Genomic DNA, 23,076 nt, shown 5'->3' with positions numbered 1-23,076 from the left:
GTACACAAACATTCATGTGGGTAAATATAGATGTATTTTTTATTAAAATCGGATCATACTATTTCTATTTATCGTAACTTTCTTTGTACTCAACACTATATGCTATAAACATCTTTCTGTGCCACTAAATGAAATATGAATATTTATTTGGCCGTGCCGAACGGCTTGCAGGATCTTAGTTCCCCAACGAGGGATTGAACCCAGGCCCCGGCAGTGAAAGCGCCTAGTCCTAACCCCTGGGCCGCCAGGGAATTCCCGGAATATGAATATTTAAAACAAAAATCAGTTGTATTTGGTCTTAACTAGTTGTGATAGTGGATCCTTTTGACCAAATGCGTGAACATTTGATAAGACAGAAATTTCTTGGCACTAAACTGAGAATCTGGAGTGCTTATAGGTGCTGATACAGCTTACTTAAGTGGTTGTGTGGACATTGATATACCCACCTAAGTGTCTGATTGTTTGTGTTATTTGTTAAGTGTGAGGATAGTGAACATTTTTTAAAATAAAGACCAGATTTTTTAATCAGATCGTGGACAGTTTAAACAAAAAAGTAAATTTGTGGTTTATTTCATAATCCCAAACTGAATCTTTCCTTTTTCTTTCTAAACAGTCCACTATGGAATTTTTCTTATAAGCAATTAACCCAAAACACCCAAATCGTTTCTGTAGCAGTTGCTGCTAAAAAACTGGAATGTTATGGCCCATGTCCAAGAAAGATGTGCAGATGTGATAATTTAACATTTTAATATGTTTATCTTCAGAGCCAGTATGCGAGATAGAATGCTATTTGTCAACATCACTGTTGGAATACAGCTCTTTGTGAGAAGAAAAATGATATGTGAAAAGCACACTGGTTATTAAGAAAACGATTTCTTCCTCTCCCTCTTCCCGGCATTTCAGGAGATGTTTCACAGAGCAGAAGAATTCTTATCCAAGACTACAAACAGCGAGATGGATGAGATGGACACGTCAGACACGCAGTGGGGCTGGTTTTACCTGGCGGAGTGCGGGAAGTGGCACATGTTTCAGGTAGCGCCCCTCCGGCGGAGCAGGCGGGGTTTGGACTCACGGAGCACCATTGTGCCAGTGTGAAAAAGGAGTACGGGCAACACCCGAAAGAAATCAAACCTCAGGGAAGTCAGAGGGCGAAACGAAAAGAAAAATCAGAAATTCTTCTGGTCCTTTTCCTTTCCCCAGGTTTTCACAGTGTTTACTTAGAAGAAATGGTGTGTGTTTTCGGTGTGTCCAGAGTGCAAGTGTGACTGAGGGGTACATGGTCTCGGCACATGTGAGCAAGGCCAGGCCTGGTTTGGTGGACAAAGGGAAGGGGAAGCAACCAAGCCGGTCTTAAACGCCTCTGTGCTCCTGGTATTAGGTTAGGGGGTGTAGAGATGTCTTCTCCTCCAGCCTCACAGCAACCTGAAAGCATATTCTAGCACTCTGTCTTACAGCCAAAGACAGTGCAACTCAGAAAAGTTACTGTAATTGGTCTTGAGTCACACAGCTCGTTAACGGTTAAGCTGAGACTTGAACCCATACTCAAGAGCTTGTGGACTTTTTTTTTTTTTTTTTTTTGCTTACAAGGCTACTTAAAGAAGATTTGATTTGAGCCACTTAAGATGTGTAATTTTTGGCAATAATTTGGAAACACTGTAGTACTTTGAAAAAAGTCCTTATAACCAGTTGTTGAAGTTTCTTTGCTGGAAATCCTTAAGCTATTTTCCATATGCTGTCTTAGCTGTGATTCTCCCCATGTGTTGGGAACTAGAACAGGTGATTAGTAAGTTTCCTCTGTCCCTCCAATCTCGGTCTCCGTCCCCCATTACTGCCTTTGTGGCCAAGCCATTCCTGTGAACAGCTGGTAAATGAACTTTCTGGTTTGTCTTAAAGCCGGATACCAACATTCAGTGTTCAGTTAGCAGTGAAGATATCGAAAAAAGCTTCAAAACAAACCCTTGTGGCTCCATTTCTTTTACTACTTCCAAATTCAGCTACAAGATAGACTTTGCAGGTATGTTTTTTTCCCTAATAGTTGTGTGTTCTTAGTATGTTGATATGGTGAAATCTGCAGTTCTGAAAATCAGGATTAGTTGACATACTTGCAGACAGCAGAGTAAATACTTTTTGTAACACATAAAAATACCTGTACAAAAATTCAAGATTTAAAATCTTTTTGAGCAACATTGCCTTTTATAAAGGTTATTTATATGCTTATAGATACTAACATATATGGAGATTGTCCTGTATTTTCCTGTAATGCTTCTCTTCTAAGGAACACAGAACACCTCTAAGCCATTGTTTTATTCATCATCCTCTCAGCCTTTTGAAATAGGTAGGATCAGTCAGATATTTTAAGGATCAATCAGAGAGGTTACACGACAGAGTCATAGGTAGCTGGATTGAGTTTTAAGACCAAAGTTCAGCTGAATGACCCATCTCTTGGTGTCTTTCCTAGAAAACTACTCTTCAACGGACATTGCCGCCTGCCACTTTCTGATTTTGTTGGCTCTTTCACAGATTAACCAGCTAATCTGGAAATCAGCCCCGCTTTGTATTTCATCCATGATACATGGGCATGTTTTTAGGGACCCTATGAGAAACCTGTTGGACTCACCCTGCAGTTTCAAGCTGCCAGCCTCAGCTGTTTACCGCTTAGAGGCAAACAAAACCTGGAGGGGGAGGCTTTCTTAACAAAAGCGCCTTTGGGCTGCCACACAGCTCAGTCCTGTAGATGTTCTTTCCTATTTTCTGTGAGTAGAGTCGTTATGACAGAGTCAGTGCTGTACTGTGGTGAGGGAGGGTGTTGAAACCCTAGGAGATTCCCTGGGAGGAGCCAAGGCCCAGACATGCTGCAGGAGATTTGTCCACTAAGACACTGATGCAATCAGATCTCTAATGACTGTTGTGCCCCCAGAGTTAGTATTTTTTTTAAATCAAGAGTTAAAGCCATTAGATTCTTACTCCTGACTAAGCATATTTTACGACATTAGGCAAATAGGCTGCCTTTAAGGGGGCCTGACATTTGTCTTAGACGGAAGGTGTCGGCAGACACTTCAGTCTCGTGTACACCTGTCAGTTTTGAAGCCATACTGAGACATCACAATGTGCAGACATCAAGCTTCATGTAGAGGATGGAGTTTGTCAGAGCTTTTGGTAGTAGCCCAGCAAGCCGCATTTTCTGAAAGAATATTTTCTCGTAAACTGTATTTTTTGGAAGATTTCTCTCAGACGGTGCAGTTTATTTAAGTCTTCATCAAAGAATAGGGGTCACATATAATAGCACCAGCTCCCGCTCCTCTGTGTGATGACACTGCTTCAGAGGTACAGGTATTAGCATTTCCCACGTACCACTTGTAAAGTTAGCCCCCATGGTTCTGCCCCAAGCCAGCTCGGCTTCTCTATAAAAATGGTGAAAAGCAAACTCAAAACGAGGTAGTATAAGAAGAACGCAGCACAGGCTTCACTGCATGTGCTGGGATGACCTTTCTTTTTTCCTGCACGGTGGTCACGCCAGTGTGTGCAGAGCCTAGGAGAATACGGAAAGGGCAAACACACTTCACACAGCATTGGCCTGGATGGGTGAACCCCTTTACCTTGGCGTGGAATGATGCCAGTTAGGCAAGGTAAACTGACGAGAATCTCACATTAAGACTTAGCACCTAACTTTGTGGGAATGAAGAGGGGGGCCTAGTAAATATTGCCACAGCTGAGGAACAGAGGAAAGAAGAAAATGATACTTTAGTTAGTTCATTAGTCTTTCATCACTAGAATCTTCCATATAAGTCTGTGTTGAGTCTAGCTAGGTTTTCTATTTTTTTGGTTTAGGTGTACAATTTAAAGAGAAGGCAAGAAATGTACAAATTTTTGAAACTCTGTGAATTGTACACGTTTTATCATGGTAATATATCTTTTTTATCATTTCCAAAATTTTTGGAGAAATCAAAGTAACATTTTTCACTTAAGAAGCCAACCAGAAGATTCAGTACTGTAATTTCTTTCTCTTTCTAGTACTCTTAATTTTCCTAAGTTGAGAACTCTCCTATTTTCAGGTCAGTTTAACCCAAGTATGGTACAGAAAGGGATAGACCTTACATACTGAGCCGTGTATGAGGTTAGCTTCCTCCTGTGTGAGCTTAGATCAAGCGATGAAGCTTATTTTTATGCCATGATAAACAGATGTTGGTCAAGTATCCCTAATATACTGTGCTTAGTAGCTACTCCCAAAGCTCCGTGATTCCCTGACCATCATGTAGTGTGGCTAGAAATTTTCATGACAATTTACAGCACAGTGTGTTTCTGTGGACTTATCTAACATCTTTGTCTTTTTGCACAGAAATGAAGCAGATGAATCTCACCACTGGAAAACAGCGCTTAATAAAAAGAGCCCCTTTTTCTATCAGTGCTTTCAGGTATTGTGGAGAGAATGGGGTGGAAAGCAAGAGTGGGCTTTTTCTCTCTCTTTTCTTCCTTAATATTTAACAGAGGAACAAATAAACTGAAAATGTTTCAGTAGGTTATTTAATAATCTTAATATTGATCTTTTCTGTACTGAATTTCACATTCATTGATGCAAGAGCAGTATTGTTATTTTCTGCTGGCATTTCCTTTCCTGTTGTCCTTTTCATTTCCCCTTATATATTTGTATTTTTCAGTTCTTTAGAGCACTTTGCACGGTAGTTACAAAATGCTTTATGCTCTCTGCTATAAATCCTTAACATAACCTACTGAGGTAAGTTTTAATTAGCTTGGAAAGACTCTCACAGGACCATCCAGTTATTTGGGCCATAAATCCTAGGTAATTACCCACTTTGTCTTCACCTCCACTGAACCCCATTGGGCAACTCCTAGAAGTAATTTCAAATCTGTAGTGACTAAAGGGGACCTGGGAAGATGGGGATGCGTGGGACAAGGGCACAGCCTCCTGCTTCCTGGATCTGGGTGGCAAGTTTTCCTTTTTCTGTCTCCTGCTGTCTATAGCCTGAAAAGAGAGGTATAAATGCCACAAGAGAATAAATATTTGTTATTCATATGAATGGAGTTGAAGGGCATGTCTCCTGTTTTCTGGAACAATTCCTCAATCAAGTATTGAAATTCCTGTTGTTCAAAGAATTTAAAATGAAACAGAAACAATGCTAGCATGCGAATTGTAGGAGATGCCCATTTGTTCCTTTCAAGGAGATATTTTGAAAGGATTAAAGACAGAAATTTTTAAAGTTTCTGTCAGTTAGCTTCTTGAGACTTTTGGCTTACATTTTAGGGTCATGATTTAAAAGTTACTCAAGTACTTATATAATGAATGCTCCAGTACTTCTGTGGAAGGGAGAGAATCTTACTTCCTTACCAGCTACATCACATCCTCATTCTTAAGTGTAAGGGTTTTAATAAAAGAATTACTTATCTTCAAAGGGTATGGAATCTGGGAGAAAAATGAGACATAATAATGGAAAATTGTTATTGTAACTGTGTGTTATTATATCTGGTACCCTTTGGTGGGGAGAAGCACGTAATGGGGTCAAGCACTTTGTTCTCTCACAGACTATACAAGCCATAGAACAAAGATAGGACAGGGAGGGAATTAACCACAACAGAGGACAAAAAGCAAGATAATAAAAGAGGAAGAACAGTTAGGTAGGATACAGAAGAGTGATGAAGATGACGAGGTATTGATATACAAATGTTTATTTATTACAGGAATACACTGAGCATTTTTTGACATGCAAAGTGAATAGTACATTTCCTATCGGCAAGGAATTTACAATTAACTAAGGCTACAAACATTAAACAAACAAACAAAAATCTTTTCCATAGCTAAAAGATACATCAGGCAAAGTAAAAAACCAAAAAAAACAAAGAAAACCTGGGAAAGGTATTGTTACTCGGTATCACAGTCAAAGGGTTCATCTGTATAGTATTTGAAGTACTTTTCGGAATCTCTAAATAGAAGACCAGCAACCCCTTAGAAGGATGAGAACAGAAGAATTCTTAGAAGAATTTGAACAGTTCATGCAACCTCACTCGTAATAAGAGAAATACAAATTATACCAGATTATTTCTTACCATCAGATTGACAAAAATTCTCAAGTTTGACAACACACTCCTTTGGAGAGGTTGTTGGCAAATAGGCATTCTCTACATTTCTGGGGGAAATGTCAATGAGTATAGCCTTCGAGGAGGGCACTTTGGCAGTTTCTGTCAAAATCAGGAATAAATATATTCTTTGACTCAGAAATGCCATTTCAAAGATGTTATCCTAAAAATTGGCACGTGGCCATGTACAATGACAAAGGGACAGACTTGTTCTTTGCAGCATCCTTAACAGTAGCAAAGAGTTGAAAAAGGCTAAATGTCATCAGTAGGGGGCTTGTCATCAGTAGGGGTGTGTCCATGCAGCAGTGTCTGCCCTGTGCCAGGCTCTGTGCTAGGATGCTCTCTTACCTACTGATATAGAAGGATCTCTAAGAACATAGTCAGTGAAAAAAAAGAGCAGCTGTAAAAGACACATGATTATGCTACCATTCATGTGTGCAAAAAAAAAAAAAAAAAAAAGGCTTGTGTTAACCTCGAGAAGTTCTGGAAGAATACCCAAGAGACTAAAAACAGTGATTACTTGGAATGGAGGGGAAACCGTCCACCGTTCACTTTTTTATACCTATTCATCTTTAAATCATATGATTGTGTGATCTTCCCAAAGTTGAAATGAGTTAAAAAGTACGCTAAAGATAGACTTGAAATTTATGAATTTCTTCCATAACCTCCAGTCACCAGAAAGGATTCATATCAATATTATCAGTTACAGCCTTTTGCCATCAAGCTCCCCAAGATCCTTGTCTTTTTCTGTGTTCACATCCAGTGGCTTAAACATGGTGGATAACTTTACTGGCTTCTCCGCTGAGTGAGTTCATGCGGACCGTGCAGGGGGATAGTGGACAATAAGGAGAGAAGGGTTTAGGTTTGAATTAGATCTTGAAGGATGTCAAACGTGCAGCCGAGGGTTTTGGATGGTATTTAATAGTCAGTATACATCTGTTAAAGAGGTTTGTTGTTTTAATCAAGAAGTTTTGATTTTCGTCTTGGAAATTCCTTTTCTTCACCTAAAATCTTCCTACATTTAAAAGAAATTCTGAAAAAATAAGAAAAACAAGACTGAATTAAACGACTATTTTTGAAATCTTAATGTTATGTAGGATTAGACGTTTCCCATCAGATTTCTCAATTCAGCCCCTAAAAAGCTGCACACAAGCCGATATTCAATAAATATTTTAAAATAAAGAAACCAAGGACTACACTTAATTGCGTTTGTCACAATACCTCAGCATGAAAATTCAGCTTGGGAGAAAACGTCTAAGTCATTGACAGTGATTCTAATCAGCTTCTAATATTTTGTTTTGTCTTTTCTATTTAAAGTTATATCTGTGAAAATGAGGCCATCCCCATGCCACTCCACTGGGAGAATGTGAATACCGACCTGCCCTATCAGGTGAGAGCCGCACTGACCAACTGCAGGTGGGAGAGATTGGAAAGGACCCCAGTAAAACTGTGCAAACTTCTCTTTCCAGCTCATTCCTTTGCACAATCAAACACACGAATACAATGGAGTTGCTAGTCTCTTTGGGAAAACAGTGGATCGCAACAGAATTAAAAGAATTCAGAGAATTCAAAACCTAGACTTGTGGGAGTTCTTTTGCAGGTGAGACAGTTTCTACTCTGAACCCCCTCCTTGGCCTCTGAGACTTTTACAGTCTCAGAGACAGTGAAGCACAAATGTTTAATTGTATTCATTGTCAGTGGCACCACCACGTGAGCTGTGTAGACGCACTGTGCGTGTTTTGACCTGGTTTTTCAGCTCTCTTCCTCGTCCTCAGGGAGAGCTGCTCCGTAAGCCAGCACCAGCGTCCCGTACAACACTGTCTGACAGCCTCTTCTGCACTGCTTTCAGAGTTTCGAGCTGGGCGTCGTGGCTGAATCAGCATTACCAGGGCTTCTGGGAAGCTGTTTAGTTCTGTTACTATGACTTTGTTGGCTCAGACTTCCTAGCCTGTGAGTCATTTGCTTGTTTTTAGTTTTGAAGGACATTGTAAAACGTACCTTCAAATTCCCTGCTTAGCCCGGAGTTTATGTTCTAGATTTAAAATCTCCATTCATTACTCAATTTAGGTTGGAAATGACCCATTGGATTGCTTGGTGTGCACTTAACCTAAAAATAAAGCCCATTACAAGAAACTTACAGGTATTGTCCACACGAACACATTGTGCTGTATTTTTCTGAATAACAAGCATTACTTAAAATAAGTGATTTTCTGAAATACTTTTATTAAATCTGTGTTCAAGGTTTGATTTCTAATATTTTTTAATGCAAGCATTTAACATTTAGTCAGGAGAATTTCAAATAATAGAGTCTAATGTCATGAACCCTGTGTATCCATCATCCTGATTTAACATTTATCTAGATTTACCATCATAATCTATCTCCTCTTTTGCTATGCTATTGTTGTTGCTGAAGTATTTTAAAGCGAATCCCAGGCCTTAACTCATTTCATTCTCATATACTTGAAAATCAGGCTGACTTTTGTTTGGTGATAATATGCAGAATTCTTTCATGCTTCTGGTAGGTCAGTTCCTACAGCCTGAGTAAACTCCAGGTTTTATTCTCATAATAGTTTATATCATAAAATAAGGGTTTTCAGCTTGTATTCTTTGTAATTTTGAGTCTTTGGCCACAGCCCACTTTTATTTCTGACAATACTGAGTTTAACTGAGTTTAGGTTTTATTCAGGTCTTGTTTAGGTGATTCTTTTGTAGAGGAGGATGGAAGCCTCCGTCTTCTTTGATCTTATTCTCTCAGTGAATAAAGTAAGTTTTCCTAAAATGTTCTGATGAAGACTTAATTCCTTCTTCTTAATCGGGCCTCTGAGGTGGAATTCCTATCAGTCTTCCTCGTAATTTGAGACCTCAATTAATTCCTAGTGGTAGAAATGTTCCAGTGAATCCCCAACACATCATATACTAAGAATCTCACTGGAGATGTTTTTACTCTGTAGATGCCATTCATGATGTTATGTGAGGTCGGCCTATAGAAATCTGTGATGGGAAATGAACCTGCCACCTGCCGTGACAGCAGAAAATACTGAGTCGCATTTTAAAGACAGCCTGTCATTCTGATCTCTGCCTGAAGGATGAAAATAAAGTCGTCCACCCCATTGTCACGTAACCTGTGACTCACCATACAGGCGGGAAGCCCACATGAGTCCAGCAGATGTCAGTCTGCATGTTGTCCAGGCCTTCCTTCCTTCCTCCCTTCTTCCAGCAATATGTTCCAGAACCAGCTGTGTGCCAGGCACTGTTCTAGGCGCTCGGGATGTAAGAGTGCACAGGACCAGAGCTTGGACAGAAGTAGGGTGTGTGTGGGGTGTCACGGAGCACTTCCTAAGCCGGTGTCGTCTGGGCTGGATGCGGGAGGAGAGGGGAGGGCACCCCAGGCATCGGGAGCAGCATGGGCCAGAGATCGATGACAAGAGGGAATGCAGAACATTGAGAGGGTTTCAAATAGGACAGAAGATAGGATGATGGTGAGAGAAGGTGCTAGAAAAGTACTCAGGAGGTAGAGCATGCAGGGGTTTGTGGGAGACCCACTGGGTGGTCGTGTGATTTTCTCCATCAGCCTTATGAGTTGGACTGACCTGGCGTCTGGGTCAGAGAGTTGGCACAGGCCAGGCCACGCGGGGCCTTGTAAACAAACTAAGGGGTTTGGGTTTTTTCCCTGGGACAGTGGAAAGCCATTGCAGGACTTTAGGCAAGAGAGTGATGGAGCTGATTTGCATTTTAGAAAAATAATTTATCAGGCTGCACTGTGGAGAAGGAGTTTAAAGCAGCGGTTCTCAGTTAGGGGTGATTTTGCCCACTAGGGGATGTTAGGCAATGACTGGAGCTGTTTTTGGTCGTCACGGTGTAGGCTGGGGGGTACCACTGCGTCTGCGGGGCGGAGGGCAGGTATGCTAAACATCCTGCGGTGCACAGGACGGGCCCCACAACAAAGCGCCCCCCAGCCCAAAGCGTCAGCAGTGCTGAGACTGAGAAACGGGCTTAAAGGGATCACAGAAGGGTGACCGACTTAGGAAATTGCTTCAGTCTTTACAAATGTGACACACGGGATGGCCTGAACCAAGGTGCTATCTGTACCACTGCAGTGAAGAGGACTGTTTTGAGATATTAGAGATATAGAATGATATTGCCTGGTACTTGATTTAATGTGCATGATGGGGTGGGTAAGGGAGATGGGAAAGATAACTCCAAGGATTCAGACTTATTTGTTCTAATCGACTGAGGGAAATGGGTGGGAACAGGTTTTGGTCTGGGGAGGACGGGGAGGGGTTAGCAGTTGATACATGGGTTGGGAGCTCAAGAGAGCAGTGTAGACAGAGATAAAGGTTTTGGAGTTACTGGGAAGTGTGAGGTCATAGAAGCCAAAGGAATTGATAAGATGACCAAGTATTTTATGTCAATTAGGAAAAGAAGGGGGTAAGGACCAAACTCTGGAAGGGATGAACAGAGGAAGAGAAAGCCCAGGGAGGAAACTGAGAAGTAACCACATAAGGTGGAAGAAAACCCATAGAATGTGGAATCACAGGAGCCGAAGGAAGAACGTGGTTGACACGAGTATGTGTCGTCCTCAGGGTCACATACGGCAGAGATGCCAAGAACGATGAATGTTGAAAACGTCCTTTGGATTTTGCAATAAAATGTCCTTGGTACCCTAGGCAAGAGCAACGTTGGTAGATGCTATACTGTGTGTACAGCAAACGCTGACAACTCTTTCAAGGCGCTCGGCAGTGAAGAGAGTGAGAGATGTGAGAAGATGGTGACGTGGGCGTGGGAAGGGTGCTTGGTTTTGTTTTTCGAATTTAAAGATGGGAGAGACCTGAGGATATTTACATTATTATAGGAAAGAACCTACGCAGAGGGAGAGTTTAAAAGACAGCAGAGAGAGGGAGGGGTAATGGGGTGGGACTCAGAGAACGTGGGTCAGAAGGAGAGAGACAGGGTGGTCCAGTTAGATTTACAGATGAGGAGGGGGAGGGGATCGGAGATGAGGTAGGTCAGGGAGTTCCTTCCTGATACTTTGTTTCCTTGGGGAAGGAAGAAGTGAGGTCGCCTGCAGAGAATGAGGTGCTGGGGGGGGCATGTGAGGGAGAGAGAGGAAAAGGGGAGACAGGAAACAGCCGCTGTGGAACATGGCGGGGAGAAAGAGCTAACCTGGGAACCATGGGGTCTCCATCAGTGTCGAGGGCTTAGCTGACGTGGGAACGTGCGGATTTGGGGTGGGAACCATGGCGATGTTTGATTGATTCCAGCACTCCCAATTCTAGAGCAGTGAGGGGAGACGGTTGGACTGGTCCAGGGAGGGGAAGGATAAGGCAGCAGGAAATAAGAGCAGGGAAGGCTGCTGCTTTGTTAAGAATGCTGATTTAGGTGCGAGGTTCTCCATCCTGGCTGCCTGTCAAAATCACCTGGGGAAGCTCTTTAACCTGGGCATCTGTCACCTGTCCCAGAGCCACTGAATCAGAGCCTCTGCGTTCTGACAGTTTTATCTTTAAAAAGGTCTACAAGTGATTCCGGTGTTCAGCCAGGAGGGAGAACCGCTGGTCTAAACTGGACGAACCTATTCCAGTCCAGAGCGCGAAGCTCTTCCTGCTGCATTTGGAATGTGGGGCACACCCAGCCTGGCCCGGTTGGCACCCTAGTCCCTGGGGGGGAGGGTACTTTTAAGACATCTTTGAGAAGTGGGTGCAACAGCATTTTCAGTAAGTTCAGAGATGAATGTGGGGTTGGGCAAAGGTGGGCAGGGTGGTGGAGAACCTAGTTTGGTTTCAATCCTGTGACTTTCCCTGAAGGTTTATCTGGAGCCCAAGAGGCCCTGGAACCCAATGTTAGCCTTTCTAGACCAAGGTCACAGTGTGAGTCTCCGCGTGTCCTGGGTGCCTTGGCGATGGGCACTAAAGTAAACCGTGCACACCATGGGGGGTGCAGAGCTGTGACCACCCCATCCCATAGACGCTGTACCTATCCGGTGGCTGAGCAGAATTTCGGTGCCCACACTTCCGGCTCTTTCACTAACCACCACTTCATTTATCTTATCTAAGAGAGACTCGAGTGAATTTTGAAACCAAAGTTCATTCTAATCTGTGCCTGCAAAGTAGTGATGAGTGAATATCTTGATTATAGCGTGGATTCTAGTCATTATAGACCGTGAAGCTTAATATTTGAAGGACGTATGTTAAAGAAATGTTTACTTAGAAAAAACCAGAATGAATTCACTGATGCTCCGCTAACTAAGAGGACTGCCATAGTGGTAGGTGGATAAGCCCCTTAGACAGTGTAACTTGATTTCTACGAGTGGTTGAGAAAGGCCCTTACGATGGAGGCGAGATGGAGAGATGGGTGCCGGGTGACCATACAAAGGGAAAAAGTAATACCTGGTTAAAAGTCTTATCAAAGAGTAACTTGAATGGCATGCATGCTTTCTTCTTGAGCCCTTCCACATCTCTTGTCGGGAATTTGGATGAAAATGTAGGAGGCTTGCTTATCACACTTGTGGAAGATTCAAAACTAGAAGGGGAAGCTTACTTGTAGGGTGAATTAATCAGGAGTCAGAAAGACCTTGGAAGATTGAAACAGTGAGTCTAAACAAATATGATTATCTTCTCTTAAAAAGATTTCTTTCTTAGTTAGAAAAGCAACAAATGTGCATTGTAAAAAAAACAAGGCAGACAGTACATAAAGGTCCAAAAAGAAAGTTGGCATAATTTGTTCTTTGTGAAAACATGCTGGCTTTTTCTGAAATAAATGTTTGTTTAATGCACATCTTCCTAATGTCATGCTTAATGGTCTGAAAAGACTGTCTCCAGTAGATGAAAGCATATGCATTTGAATTTTGATACATGCTGCCAGAGGGCTCTGAGAACGACCATATACATTTCCATTCTCTTGGCATTTAAGGGCAAGTGTCCTTCCCCCCAGCCCCGAACAGTCCCTAAGCTGCCTGCTCTTTATAAATTCTGTACTTTTAAAATTACTATATCAAGATAAAGCTTAATTGAAATAAACCTATTGCATGAGATTTAGACATCAGTTGCACAAATCTAGCGAGCCGAGAGAAGCCTGCTTTGAGAAAGCCCCGGCAGCTTTAACTGACGACAAGCTTCCATCAGTAGCGTGACGCCTGGTGCAGAGCGAGCTCAGCTGGGCGCCGTCCCACGACATCTGGGCTCTGTTTCTCTTTCTTCCCAGCATTTTCGGAATAGAAGGTGTCCAGCAGATTCCTGCCCACTAAAGGCTGTCCAGGGTGGAGAAAGGCCTAGAAGCTGTGCCCTGGGAGGAGTAGTTGAGACAGTGGTGTCTGTTCACCTGGGGAAAAAAGCCTATCGGTGTTCAGAGTTATTCCTGGATATTTGGAGTTGTTTTGTGTTAAGCGTTTGGTTGTTCTGTGTTCAGAAGGGAATAACTAAGACCGAGAGTAGAAGTACCAGGGAGGCAGATTCTGGTTCACCGTCGGGGGGTGGCTTTCTCACAATTACAGCTGATGGCCAATAGATCGGCTGTCGTGCGGAGCGGGGAGCGCCGGACACGGGGTGAGCTGAGCAGGCACGGGGCAGCTCTCGTTACGGAGTTAACAGGGGAGGGTTCTTTCTAATCTTTAAGACATCTTTTGAATGAAATATATTTAAATGAAAATGCAGCCAGTAGTTTACAGACACCCATGTACCTCCCAATCAGATTTAACATTTTAATATTTGTGACATTTTCTTCATCTTTGTGTCTGGGTTTTTTTGTTTGGTTTTTTTTTTTTTTAAGATACACAGCATTAGAGATCAAGGTGGAATGTTTCCCCCATCCCCATCCTCTCCTCCTTCTTTCCCCCTCAAGTTGCTGTGATACCTTCTTATCCGTGTTTTTATATTTTTTACTACCTATGTTTGTATACCTCTACAATACACATTATTATTTTGAGACATAGGTCTCTTTTTGCATCATTCTTTTTACATTAAACATTATTTTTCAAGAGGTATCTATGTTAATACATATAGATCTAGTTCATTATTTTAACTTTCATGTATAAATATATAATTATTCCTTTTGCTGTGAAAGAATTTTAGGCTGTTTTCGGTTTGTTTGTTTTTTTACTATTACAATAAGTCCTACATTGAATATCATTTTATGTGTTGGAAGAGAATTGTCCATTGGCAAGAGGTTTGAACTGGATGGCTTCATGTCCCTTCCAGCCCTAAGATGCAAAGTTCAGTTCAGTTTAACCAACATGTCCTAGTCCGGGGATAAAAAGATTAAGGCATGGTCCGTGCTCGAGGAATTCACTGTTTAAAGACTCTGTGAACTATGTATTATTTACTGTTTGTAGTGTCATTTTTAAGCATCTGTAATGCTTGGTTGGTTTAGGCGATCAGTCACTTTACTATGATGGGGCATTGTCTGGGATACCTATAGTTTTTGGTATAATTTTCAACATTCAGTGTCAATATTAACTAATAATTTTTGATGAGATGATTTATGTGTGCAAGATCATTTGAGATTATTATTTTCCAGAGCTATTTGTCCACTTATGATGTATGTTAAAGAACTGTGTTCTGTTTTACCCTTTCTATTGAGGTTTGCTCCTTGAAAAATTTATAATGCCACTTATGGTAGATATCTGTGTGTTTTGTGTCTGTGTATTGTGTTTTTAGGAAAAAGGTTCAGCTCAAGAAAAAAAGAGGCGTGCCTCAGATTAATGAACAGATGCTATTTCATGGCACCAGCAGTGAATTTGTGGAAGCAATTTGCATTCATAACTTTGATTGGAGAATCAATGGTATACACGGTGCTCTCTTTGGAAAAGGTAACTATCAGGATCCAGTTGGAGCGCTAGAAGAGACTCTCCTCTCCTGAGAGAGGAGTGACTGTTTGTAGCTCAGGGGCTTGAGAGTCACTAAGTTAAAAGTTACTGTACTGGGTTCCTGGCACACCCTCAGAGTTTCTGAGACACCGAAAAGCCACTTCCTGGGTGTGCAAGATGGAAGGAAAGCTTTTTACACCTCTACCAGATTAGATAACCCCCCAAGTCCCAGTCACTCAGATGGGGCATCATGTCCAGATTAGCTGATTTTTGCATTATGACGTTTACTTTCCATGCATAAGTCCCTTCCATGGATAAACCCATACACTGAACTGTTTTATGTCAAGTACATAGAGCACTATAAAATAAATCAATTAATGTGTACATTGTACATAGGTCTATTTTTTGTTTTGTTTTGTTTTTTAGAAAATGATAGGTAGGAATATTAATGAGCATCAAGGAATAATGGGGGAAATCCTCACCTTTTTTCTAATGTTGTGAAAGTCTAAGTTGTCCAGTTTGTGCTCACTACTCAAGCAAATTAAGGAGAGAGGGGAGGGGAAAAGGTAAGGGGTGGACATTTCTTTGCTTGGTCCTTATTTTGTACCTTAACCTCCAGCAAGAGAACTGGCTACCACTCAGGATCAGGAGGTGCTACATTTTTAAGAGTAAATTAATTTTAAAAATAACGACTTTAAAGGCCATCCCATTTATTTAACTGTAAGAGGATCAGAAAGGTGTTACATTAAGTCCCGTCGGATTTGGGTAATAGACTTTGCAGTTCATTTCCGAAATGTTTTAGGTTAAGTATTCCCTTAATGATGTCAGCCTCCTAGGCCTACCATTTTGGAAGAGTCGGATTCTTCACGGAGGTTTCCTCTTTAGGCAGCGGACAAGTGAGCTTGTCCTTTTGGAACGTTCAGGTGTGAATAACATCACACTCTCCAGAAATCTTTTCCTGGATATGGGGTTCTCTCATCTCCAGAAATATTATTGAGCAGTTACCCTGTAGCACAGAAATGTGGTTTCTTGGGGTTTGAAATCATCTCTGCAGACCCATGGTTTCACTGTGCTCTCCAGTGGATGCTTAGATGGGTGGGTGGTGGATGGGGAAAGGGTGGAAGGAAACAGAAGTGGGAGGGAGGTCCGAGCAGTGACAAGGCAGGTCCTGTCACTTGTAATCACAGAAACCATTTGTATCCATCTTACGTATTGGATTTCTTTATAAGACTCTTTTTGAAAACACAAGTCTGGTTGCTACGTTTTGGTGGGGACGGGGATGGTGTTGGTGGTGGGGACTCTGGTCTGTACTAACAGATCTATCCCAGTGGCAGCCTGCATCACAGCTGTCCATAACAGACGGATTTCTGTTCTTTTCTTTAAAACCTACTGGCGAGGAAATTCCATGTCTATTCCTGTTACCCAATTCCGTGTGTCTCTCCCCCTAACAATCACAGTGTTTTTTTTGCTTGTGTTTCATACACTCCTTGGAGTAATCTTGGCTCTTCGGGCTCCTTTTTGTTTAAGGAACCTATTTTGCTCGAGATGCTGCTTATGCCAGCCGCTTCTGCAAAGACGACGTAAAGCACGGAAACACATTCCAGGTTCACGGCGTAAACCTGCAACAGCAGCATCTGTTTAGAACGTACAAATCTATGTTTCTTGCCCGAGTGCTGATTGGAGATTACATAAACGGAGACTCCAAATTCGTGCGCCCTCCTTCCAAAGACGGGAGCTACGTGAATTTGTATGACAGCTGTGTGGATGACACCTGGAATCCCAGGGTCTTCGTGGTGTTCGATGCCAACCAGATCTACCCTGAGTACTTGATAGACTTTCACTGATTTCATTTCCAAGCTTCCATGGTCGGAGAAGTTTTATTCTTTTTCGCAGGGAGATCTGCTTGCCGGTCACCTAGCTGCTCAATGTTAATTATCTGATCCTTTTGAAGCAGATGTGAAAGAAAGGGGCCTCCCTATAAAAAGACATACTGACTTTAGGGTTGGTTTGTTGTTGTTTTGTTTTTGTCCATTACTCATGTTTGTTACTCATGTTTGTTACAGATCGATACCATTGCTGTTTTAACACCTGGGGTGAAAGACAGCGCTCAAAACGCAATCAGCTGAGTCCCTCCATCTTTAAAGTTTACATCCGTGTCTTCAGGGTAAATGTTTTCAGCTCAAATAGACTTATTCATATGTATGTTCAAAAAATAAAAACATAGACATAAAGGTGTCCCTTCAGAGGAATTGAGCCTTTGTAAACGAGTTCTGAAATGATTGTCCACCGATCTATGTGTTGCTTTGTTAGTCTTCCGAAGCGGGGGTGGAATTTAAAACCTTGAAGCAGCCTGAGTACCTTGAGAGAAATAGAAACAAGAGAATCGTTGGCAGTGCTGCCAAACAAGCCAGAAGGAGAGGCTCAAGACAGGGTGCCCTGCTCCCGATGCCTTCGGGCGGCAGGCCGCACACTCGGCCTTGCCCTTCTCCTTCTCTTCTGCTGAACTGACCGTAATCAGCCCGTGCGTCATCCCCCTGCGCTCCTGAATTCTCGTACCAGGACTTACTGCACGAGGTTTTTATTGCATCTTCAGAATGAAACTTTTATTTATTATTTTAAACACATACTTTCCCTTTGTTTTGGGGTCACTACAATGATTACTTCTAAGAGATTTTTTTATCTGCCCCCCACAAACACACAGCTATTCAGCAATGATTTATAAAATTCACACTTCTAAATTGTATCTCCCCATTTTGAATCATTTGCAGAAGGCCTGGGATGCTTGGAACAAATCTGGTTTAATCTTCTGAGTAGCAATTGACAATCTGCTAACTCTCTTGAAAAGTTCGGTATAATGCATAATCATGCCCAGTGGAAGTTTGTTTCCCTGCTGCACCTGTTTGGCTATTCTGTTTTAAGGAGGGCTAAGTGATGTTGGAACAGCTTCCTGCCCCTCAAACTATTCTAGCAGAGGCTGGGCGACAACGAGGCAGAGATGTTATACAGGAGTTAGGGTGTCAGGTGGGGGAATTGGCCATATGACTGTTAAGTGTTTTTCCAACCTTGATTTTCTATGATTCTACCTGAAAAAAAAAGAACACTGGTATCTTTTCTGGGAAACCTTTTTCTAACTCAGTTTAATACTAAATTCCCTCTCCATTATCTTCAGTCAGTTTGGGCTGAAAGGTAGTGAACGTAATTTAACTTCTCAAGAAAAATCCAGTAAACGTCTATGCCTGGGACGCTTGTTCCATCACTTGAACTGGGAAGGCATCTAGAAATAATACAAATCAGGAGTAGGGAGCATGATTAGGTGTGTAATTCTTCAGCTGCCACATACCCCCAGATCCTCATCGTAGCCCAGAATACACGTGATTGTGCAGCCGAAAGTAAGTCGTGCACAGGGAGTACCCAGTACTCAGGAAATTGCACGTCCAATACTTTGCAGTCAAGTGACAAAAAAGATTTCCCAATTCTGATGTGCAGACTAACAGCCGGTTTCGATCAAGTGCTGTTAGTGTTTAGAAAGGACACATCTTAGAAGCATGCTGAGGTCATCAGGGAAATACAGGCGGGAAAGTCACCAGGCTGCCTTGTGGGAGGTGGCACACTGCTGCTCCGGACTCGCTCCCAAAAGAGGACCGTAGAGACATCAGGGAGTCAGATTCTGAAACGCTCGCTCTTCTGCTTACTTGTTATTTGCATACAAAATGATGTTAAGATGGTCCGCACTTCAACACGGCTATCTTTTTTTTTTTTTTTCCAATTTAACATGATTGCCTCTTGCATCACTTGAATGGGGTAACTGTTGTAGCTTTGGGGGTTGTTACTCTTTTGGACACGTGCCGATCTGATCTACAGGAGACTAAGAGCCCAAGGTTGAAACTTGCAAGGCAACGGGTGTGAACTCTGCACGTGGCTACCTGGCTCATCTCTAGTAGGCAGAGTGCCCCGCCTTAGACACTGTAAGTAACAACTGTGCCGTTATTCATGTCTGAGACCGACACCAGCTCCCCTTTTATAAGGAAGAGCTGATTGTGATGCCCTTTTTTAAACGTGATAGTGTTGAGTTCATCGATGTTAGTGTCTTTGTTTTCATCAGTAGATCGAGTTGAGAATCGTGTCATCAGTGTAATCAGACCAGACACCGCCGTTTGCCATCTTTTCTCTTGTCATCACATAGTGTTGGGGGTGGGAGTGGGGAGAGAAACATTCCAGAGTCATGAATAAATGATTTTTTAAATTCTGCATTAAATACACTCCAGCTGATAGTAATTCTTCTTTTCCACTTTGGTAATATCAGCCTCAGGGTAAAAAAAAAACTGTGTTTATAAGTAACAGTCTCCTAAATCTTGGCGGTAATGAACAGGAAGGTTTTGTATTAATGCCAAATACAAAATACAATAGACTGTTCCAGTGAGGCTGGTCAAGACTTGGGAGTTATTTGGATGTATGAATGTATTGTTTCTACATGGAGTGATTAAAGCTTTCCGGAGCAGGTCCTGGAGGTCTGTGTGTGCCATGTATTTGTTTCTGTGATTTCTGTGTCTCATCTCCACCTGGCATTATTTAAACCTAAGTTTTCAGCTCAAACTTAATGGACTCCGGAGGTGTTTGTTTCCTGTAACTCTTATGTAACTGACTTGCAGGTGGGGGAAGACCCTTGCTCTCAGTTTGAATCATCAGGAGCACTAGCTAAGCATATAACCCGTGGGGAACAGCATTTACTCCGTGCAACTGAAAATTCTGAAATAGACCAAGGCCTGGCGCCTTTAGTCTCGGTGGCTCCTGGCCCAGAGGAGCGTTCTGGAGGGTGTTCTGCGGTCACCCGAAGAGCAAGCTTCCTGAGTCCACCAACCTCCAGCCACTCCCGGTATGTCCTTTTGAAGAACGTTAGACATTTCACTTAATCTTTTAAGCTTCTGTTGGCCAAAAAGGAAGGTATCAAAGATACCTTAATTGTAGAGCTGGGAGAAATGCAAAGCAGAATGACTAAGGCTTACTACCCACGGAAACAGTCAAGTTTTCCGTTCGCTAAAACCATGTCCCAGTCTGTCTAAATGCTGGACTATTATTGAGATTCATTACGATGAAAATTCACCTGAGCTTTGATGATGTAGAAAAGTGACATCTTTACAGAATTGTGCCTAAGCCATCCAGGTATTTGAGGTCACCTCCCGGGTCACCAGGAGCAGCGCTAAAAACAGTCTTAATAGTGAGCGGTCCTGGTCGTGCTTCCGTCCCAGACTGCCCTCTTGGCCCCAGGGAAGGATGTTTTATTTATTTTTCAACAAACATTTTGTTTTGCGTAAAACAGTCCACTTCTAAATGAAAGTATACGTTCTGTACTTGTAAAGAGAAAAAGGAAAGATAATGAAAAGATAGCAAGGAAAAGAAAAACAAAAGGCTTGTCAAACATTATTTTTGATCCGAAGCTTTAGCAAAGTGATTTTGCTTCATTTTACCTCTTTGCACTAAATGCAGGAAGAGGTTTGGTGAAACAAGCCGCCCTGCTTCACTCCCCGTGAATAATTGGATCGTGATGCTTGGGCACCGCTGATGGAAGAAAGGAACATTTTAAAGAAATATGAGGTACATGGTTCTCGGGGGCTGCCTGGTCAGTGAGAGTGATGTATAAGGGAGAGGTGAGCCCCAAACGTCTTGGAAAGATGTTCATAGTTCATCATTAACCTTCACTGTTCCGCAGGAGTAGTTTTCTTCTCATGTTTTCCCAGACTCCAGGCTGGGAGCTGGCTGGGGAGCTGCTTTGGTCCCTCTCTTCCCCCGCCCCCCTCCTCTGCTGCCCTGGGCTCCATCTATCCCAGGTCGGAAGGTGTCTTGCTTATGCCTAACACCTGACGGCCCCTTCCTTGCTGTGACTCAGCTCGGCCTCCTGCTGTAAGATTATGTAATGCGTTTTCTCAACTCTAATTTCCTGGCTTTCATTCCTCAGCCCTGCAGGCTAAGAACTTGGCTTTTATTTGAACTTTCTCCCTGTGTGGCTATGGATCTAAGAAGTTAGCACTGGCTTCTTGTGAGAAGGGAGCATAGGGCCTTGCCAAAGACATGTGTGTTCCCTGCAGCTTTTTAGCTTCGCTGTACCTTCTGTGGAGAGGCTGCACAGCTAGCTGGTTCCGACTGTCGCCTCACTATTCAGCCAGCTCAGGAGAGTCAGCATCCAGAAGTGAGCGCACATCGTCGCTGCCATCATAACCGTAAATCCAGCTGGTGCTTCTTGTCTTTTCCCGGTCCTTTTCAAGAAGCACCTCGTCCTGAGAGGCCCATTACACTTCAGTATCTCCTTGGGTCACATGTGGAAGCTGCAGGCATTCTAAGTCCACACTCGATGGCATTCTGAGAGAGTCAGTGTTCCGGCCCCGTTCCTCCTCTTTATTCCTTTAAGAAAAAGATCAAGGAACTTCCCTGGCGGTCCAGAGGTTAAGACTCCACGCTTCTACTGCAAGGGGCACGGGTTTGATCCCTGGTCTGGGAACTAAACTCCTGCAAGCCATGCAGCCAAAAAAAAAAAAAAAAAAAAAAAAAAAAAAAAATCAAGCCCCATCTTTTTTTTTTTTTTTTTTTTTTAACATCTTTACTGGAGTATAATTGCTTTACAATGGTGTGTTAGTTTCTGCTGTATAACAAAGTGAATCAGCTGTAGGTATACATATCAAGCCCCATCTTGAGAGCGCTGATCTGAGTTTTCTTTCTGGCTTTGCTGTTTGGCTCCGTGTGACCTTGGATAACTCACCAGAGGGGAAGGTCACTTCTCAGAAGGTGAAGTTTGTGAAGGACTGACCGGACTCTTGTTAGAAGAAAAGCCCGTGGGTGGATTTCTCTAGGCAACACCTGACCTGACTGAGGCCCAAGAGGCAAGCGTTTGGGATGGGAAGGGAAAGGGATTGACCCGGTTCTCCCCGAATCTCCCGCCACTCAGTCTGTTCCTCCTTGAGTTCACGACTCTGAGTTCCCGGGGTGCGCCCGGCAGTGACCGAGTCCAACACAGCCCTGCCCTCATGGGACTTACCGTGCAGCAGGAGGGCACATCCTGAACTGTCACAAGAGCGACCAAAAGGGAAGGTGAGGCCACTCGGGAGCCTGTGACAAAGAGATCTAACCTCTCCCGGGGGTCAGAGGAGGCTTCCCTAAGAAGTGACATCTGGATGTGGAGACCCAGAAGAGGGACGCGCGTTACTTAGGTGGATTCTGGATTCTGGCCACACCCAGCTACCCTACCAGGCTCCGGCAGATGAGGGACGAGGTGTGGGTGGAGGCCCATGGAGCAGTTTTTATCATTCAAGTGAAGGTGGCTGGATCAAAGCCACTTAAAGAACCAGAATGTGTTGCCCTAATGCCTGCACTGGCCCTGGGAGCCAGCCTTCAGGGAGCCAGGCCGGCGCTGGGGTTACCTGGGGACAGCAGCGGGGCTTGGGAAGATGTTTACTCAACTTACTACGTGTCCAGATGCGCGTTAGGCAGAGTTGTTACTTCCTGCCCCCGGGCCTTTGCTCATGCCTTCCTGTGTGCCCCCTCCCGCCCTCCCAGAACACACACTGCATACCTCCTTCTACCTTCGGGGTCCTGTTTATCTGAAGCTTGGGCTCTGGAGTCAGATGACCTAGATGAACGCTAGCGCCGCCGCTTGCCAGCTTCTGACCCTGGGGAGGTTACTTCCCCTCCCTGTGCGTCACCGCCTCATCTGTCAGCGGGGATAATAATAGTGCTGCCTGGCGGGAGGAAAGGACGCCTGTGAAGTGCTTAGGATAACGCCTAGGGGGGTATTATCGGGTGTTAATATAGAAGACCCTTGCTCGTTCGGGAAGTGTTCTGTAACGAACACAACTCTCACAGCCCTGGGATCCTTACAGGATCCACGCTGCACTTGGGGTATTCTTTTTGTTCCTCCTTAACATTTACTTGGTCAATGCCCTTCGGCCAAACATCCGCAGAAGCAGCCCTGGAGCTAAACAAGCAGGGTTGTAGCGAGCGAGAGTCCAGACCAGGAGCGGTGGAGTGTCCCAGGAAGAGGGGCTTAGAAAGAGCTTATTGAGGATTTCGGGGAGCACCTAAGGAAATGGGGCTTTGCCCTAGATTGGAGGCTGCCAGGAAGCAGGCAGGCGAGTCTACGATTAGGTCTTATCTGCAGGAGGGGAAGACAAGCCTGTGGATAAGCTGTAATGTGTAAAGAA

At 43.3% G+C, this 23,076-nt stretch overlaps 2 protein-coding genes across 13 annotated transcripts in view; both read left to right on the top strand.

The window, feature by feature from the left end:
- The window catches only part of PARP11 (poly(ADP-ribose) polymerase family member 11), a 35,893-nt gene extending 16,278 nt beyond the window's left edge, over window positions 1-19,615 (top strand). For 5 of the 9 annotated variants that reach the window (XM_082352893.1, XM_082352895.1, XM_082352894.1 and 2 more), the window contains 7 exons: window positions 904-1,032; window positions 1,894-2,014; window positions 4,337-4,412; window positions 7,408-7,480; window positions 7,560-7,690; window positions 14,739-14,890; window positions 16,415-16,886. In XM_082352893.1, coding sequence (XP_082209019.1) covers window positions 907-1,032; window positions 1,894-2,014; window positions 4,337-4,412; window positions 7,408-7,480; window positions 7,560-7,690; window positions 14,739-14,890; window positions 16,415-16,731 — 996 coding nt within the window. In that variant the 5' untranslated portion in view covers window positions 904-906 and the 3' untranslated portion in view covers window positions 16,732-16,886. Of the gene's footprint in view, window positions 1-903; window positions 1,033-1,893; window positions 2,015-4,336; window positions 4,413-7,407; window positions 7,481-7,559; window positions 7,691-14,738; window positions 14,891-16,414; window positions 16,887-16,950; window positions 19,395-19,536 lie in introns of those variants that run through there. The other 4 variants (XR_014233808.1, XM_082352898.1, XM_082352897.1 and 1 more) reach the window with 4 other exon arrangements.
- Window positions 19,616-20,402: 787 nt separating this feature from the next.
- CRACR2A (calcium release activated channel regulator 2A) overlaps window positions 20,403-23,076 on the top strand; it is a 165,754-nt gene continuing 163,080 nt past the window's right edge. For all 4 annotated transcript variants that reach the window (XM_082352878.1, XM_082352884.1, XM_082352880.1 and 1 more), the window contains exon 1: window positions 20,403-20,479. The gene's annotated coding sequence lies outside the window, so the exon portion shown is untranslated. The remainder of the gene's footprint in view (window positions 20,480-23,076) is intronic.

The sequence above is a fragment of the Balaenoptera borealis genome, assembly GCF_965194805.1.
Source record: "Balaenoptera borealis genome assembly, chromosome: 13".
NCBI lineage: Eukaryota > Metazoa > Chordata > Mammalia > Artiodactyla > Balaenopteridae > Balaenoptera > Balaenoptera borealis.
The sequence above is the reverse complement of the archived record's forward strand: the minus strand, read 5'-3'. Positions and strand labels throughout refer to the sequence as shown.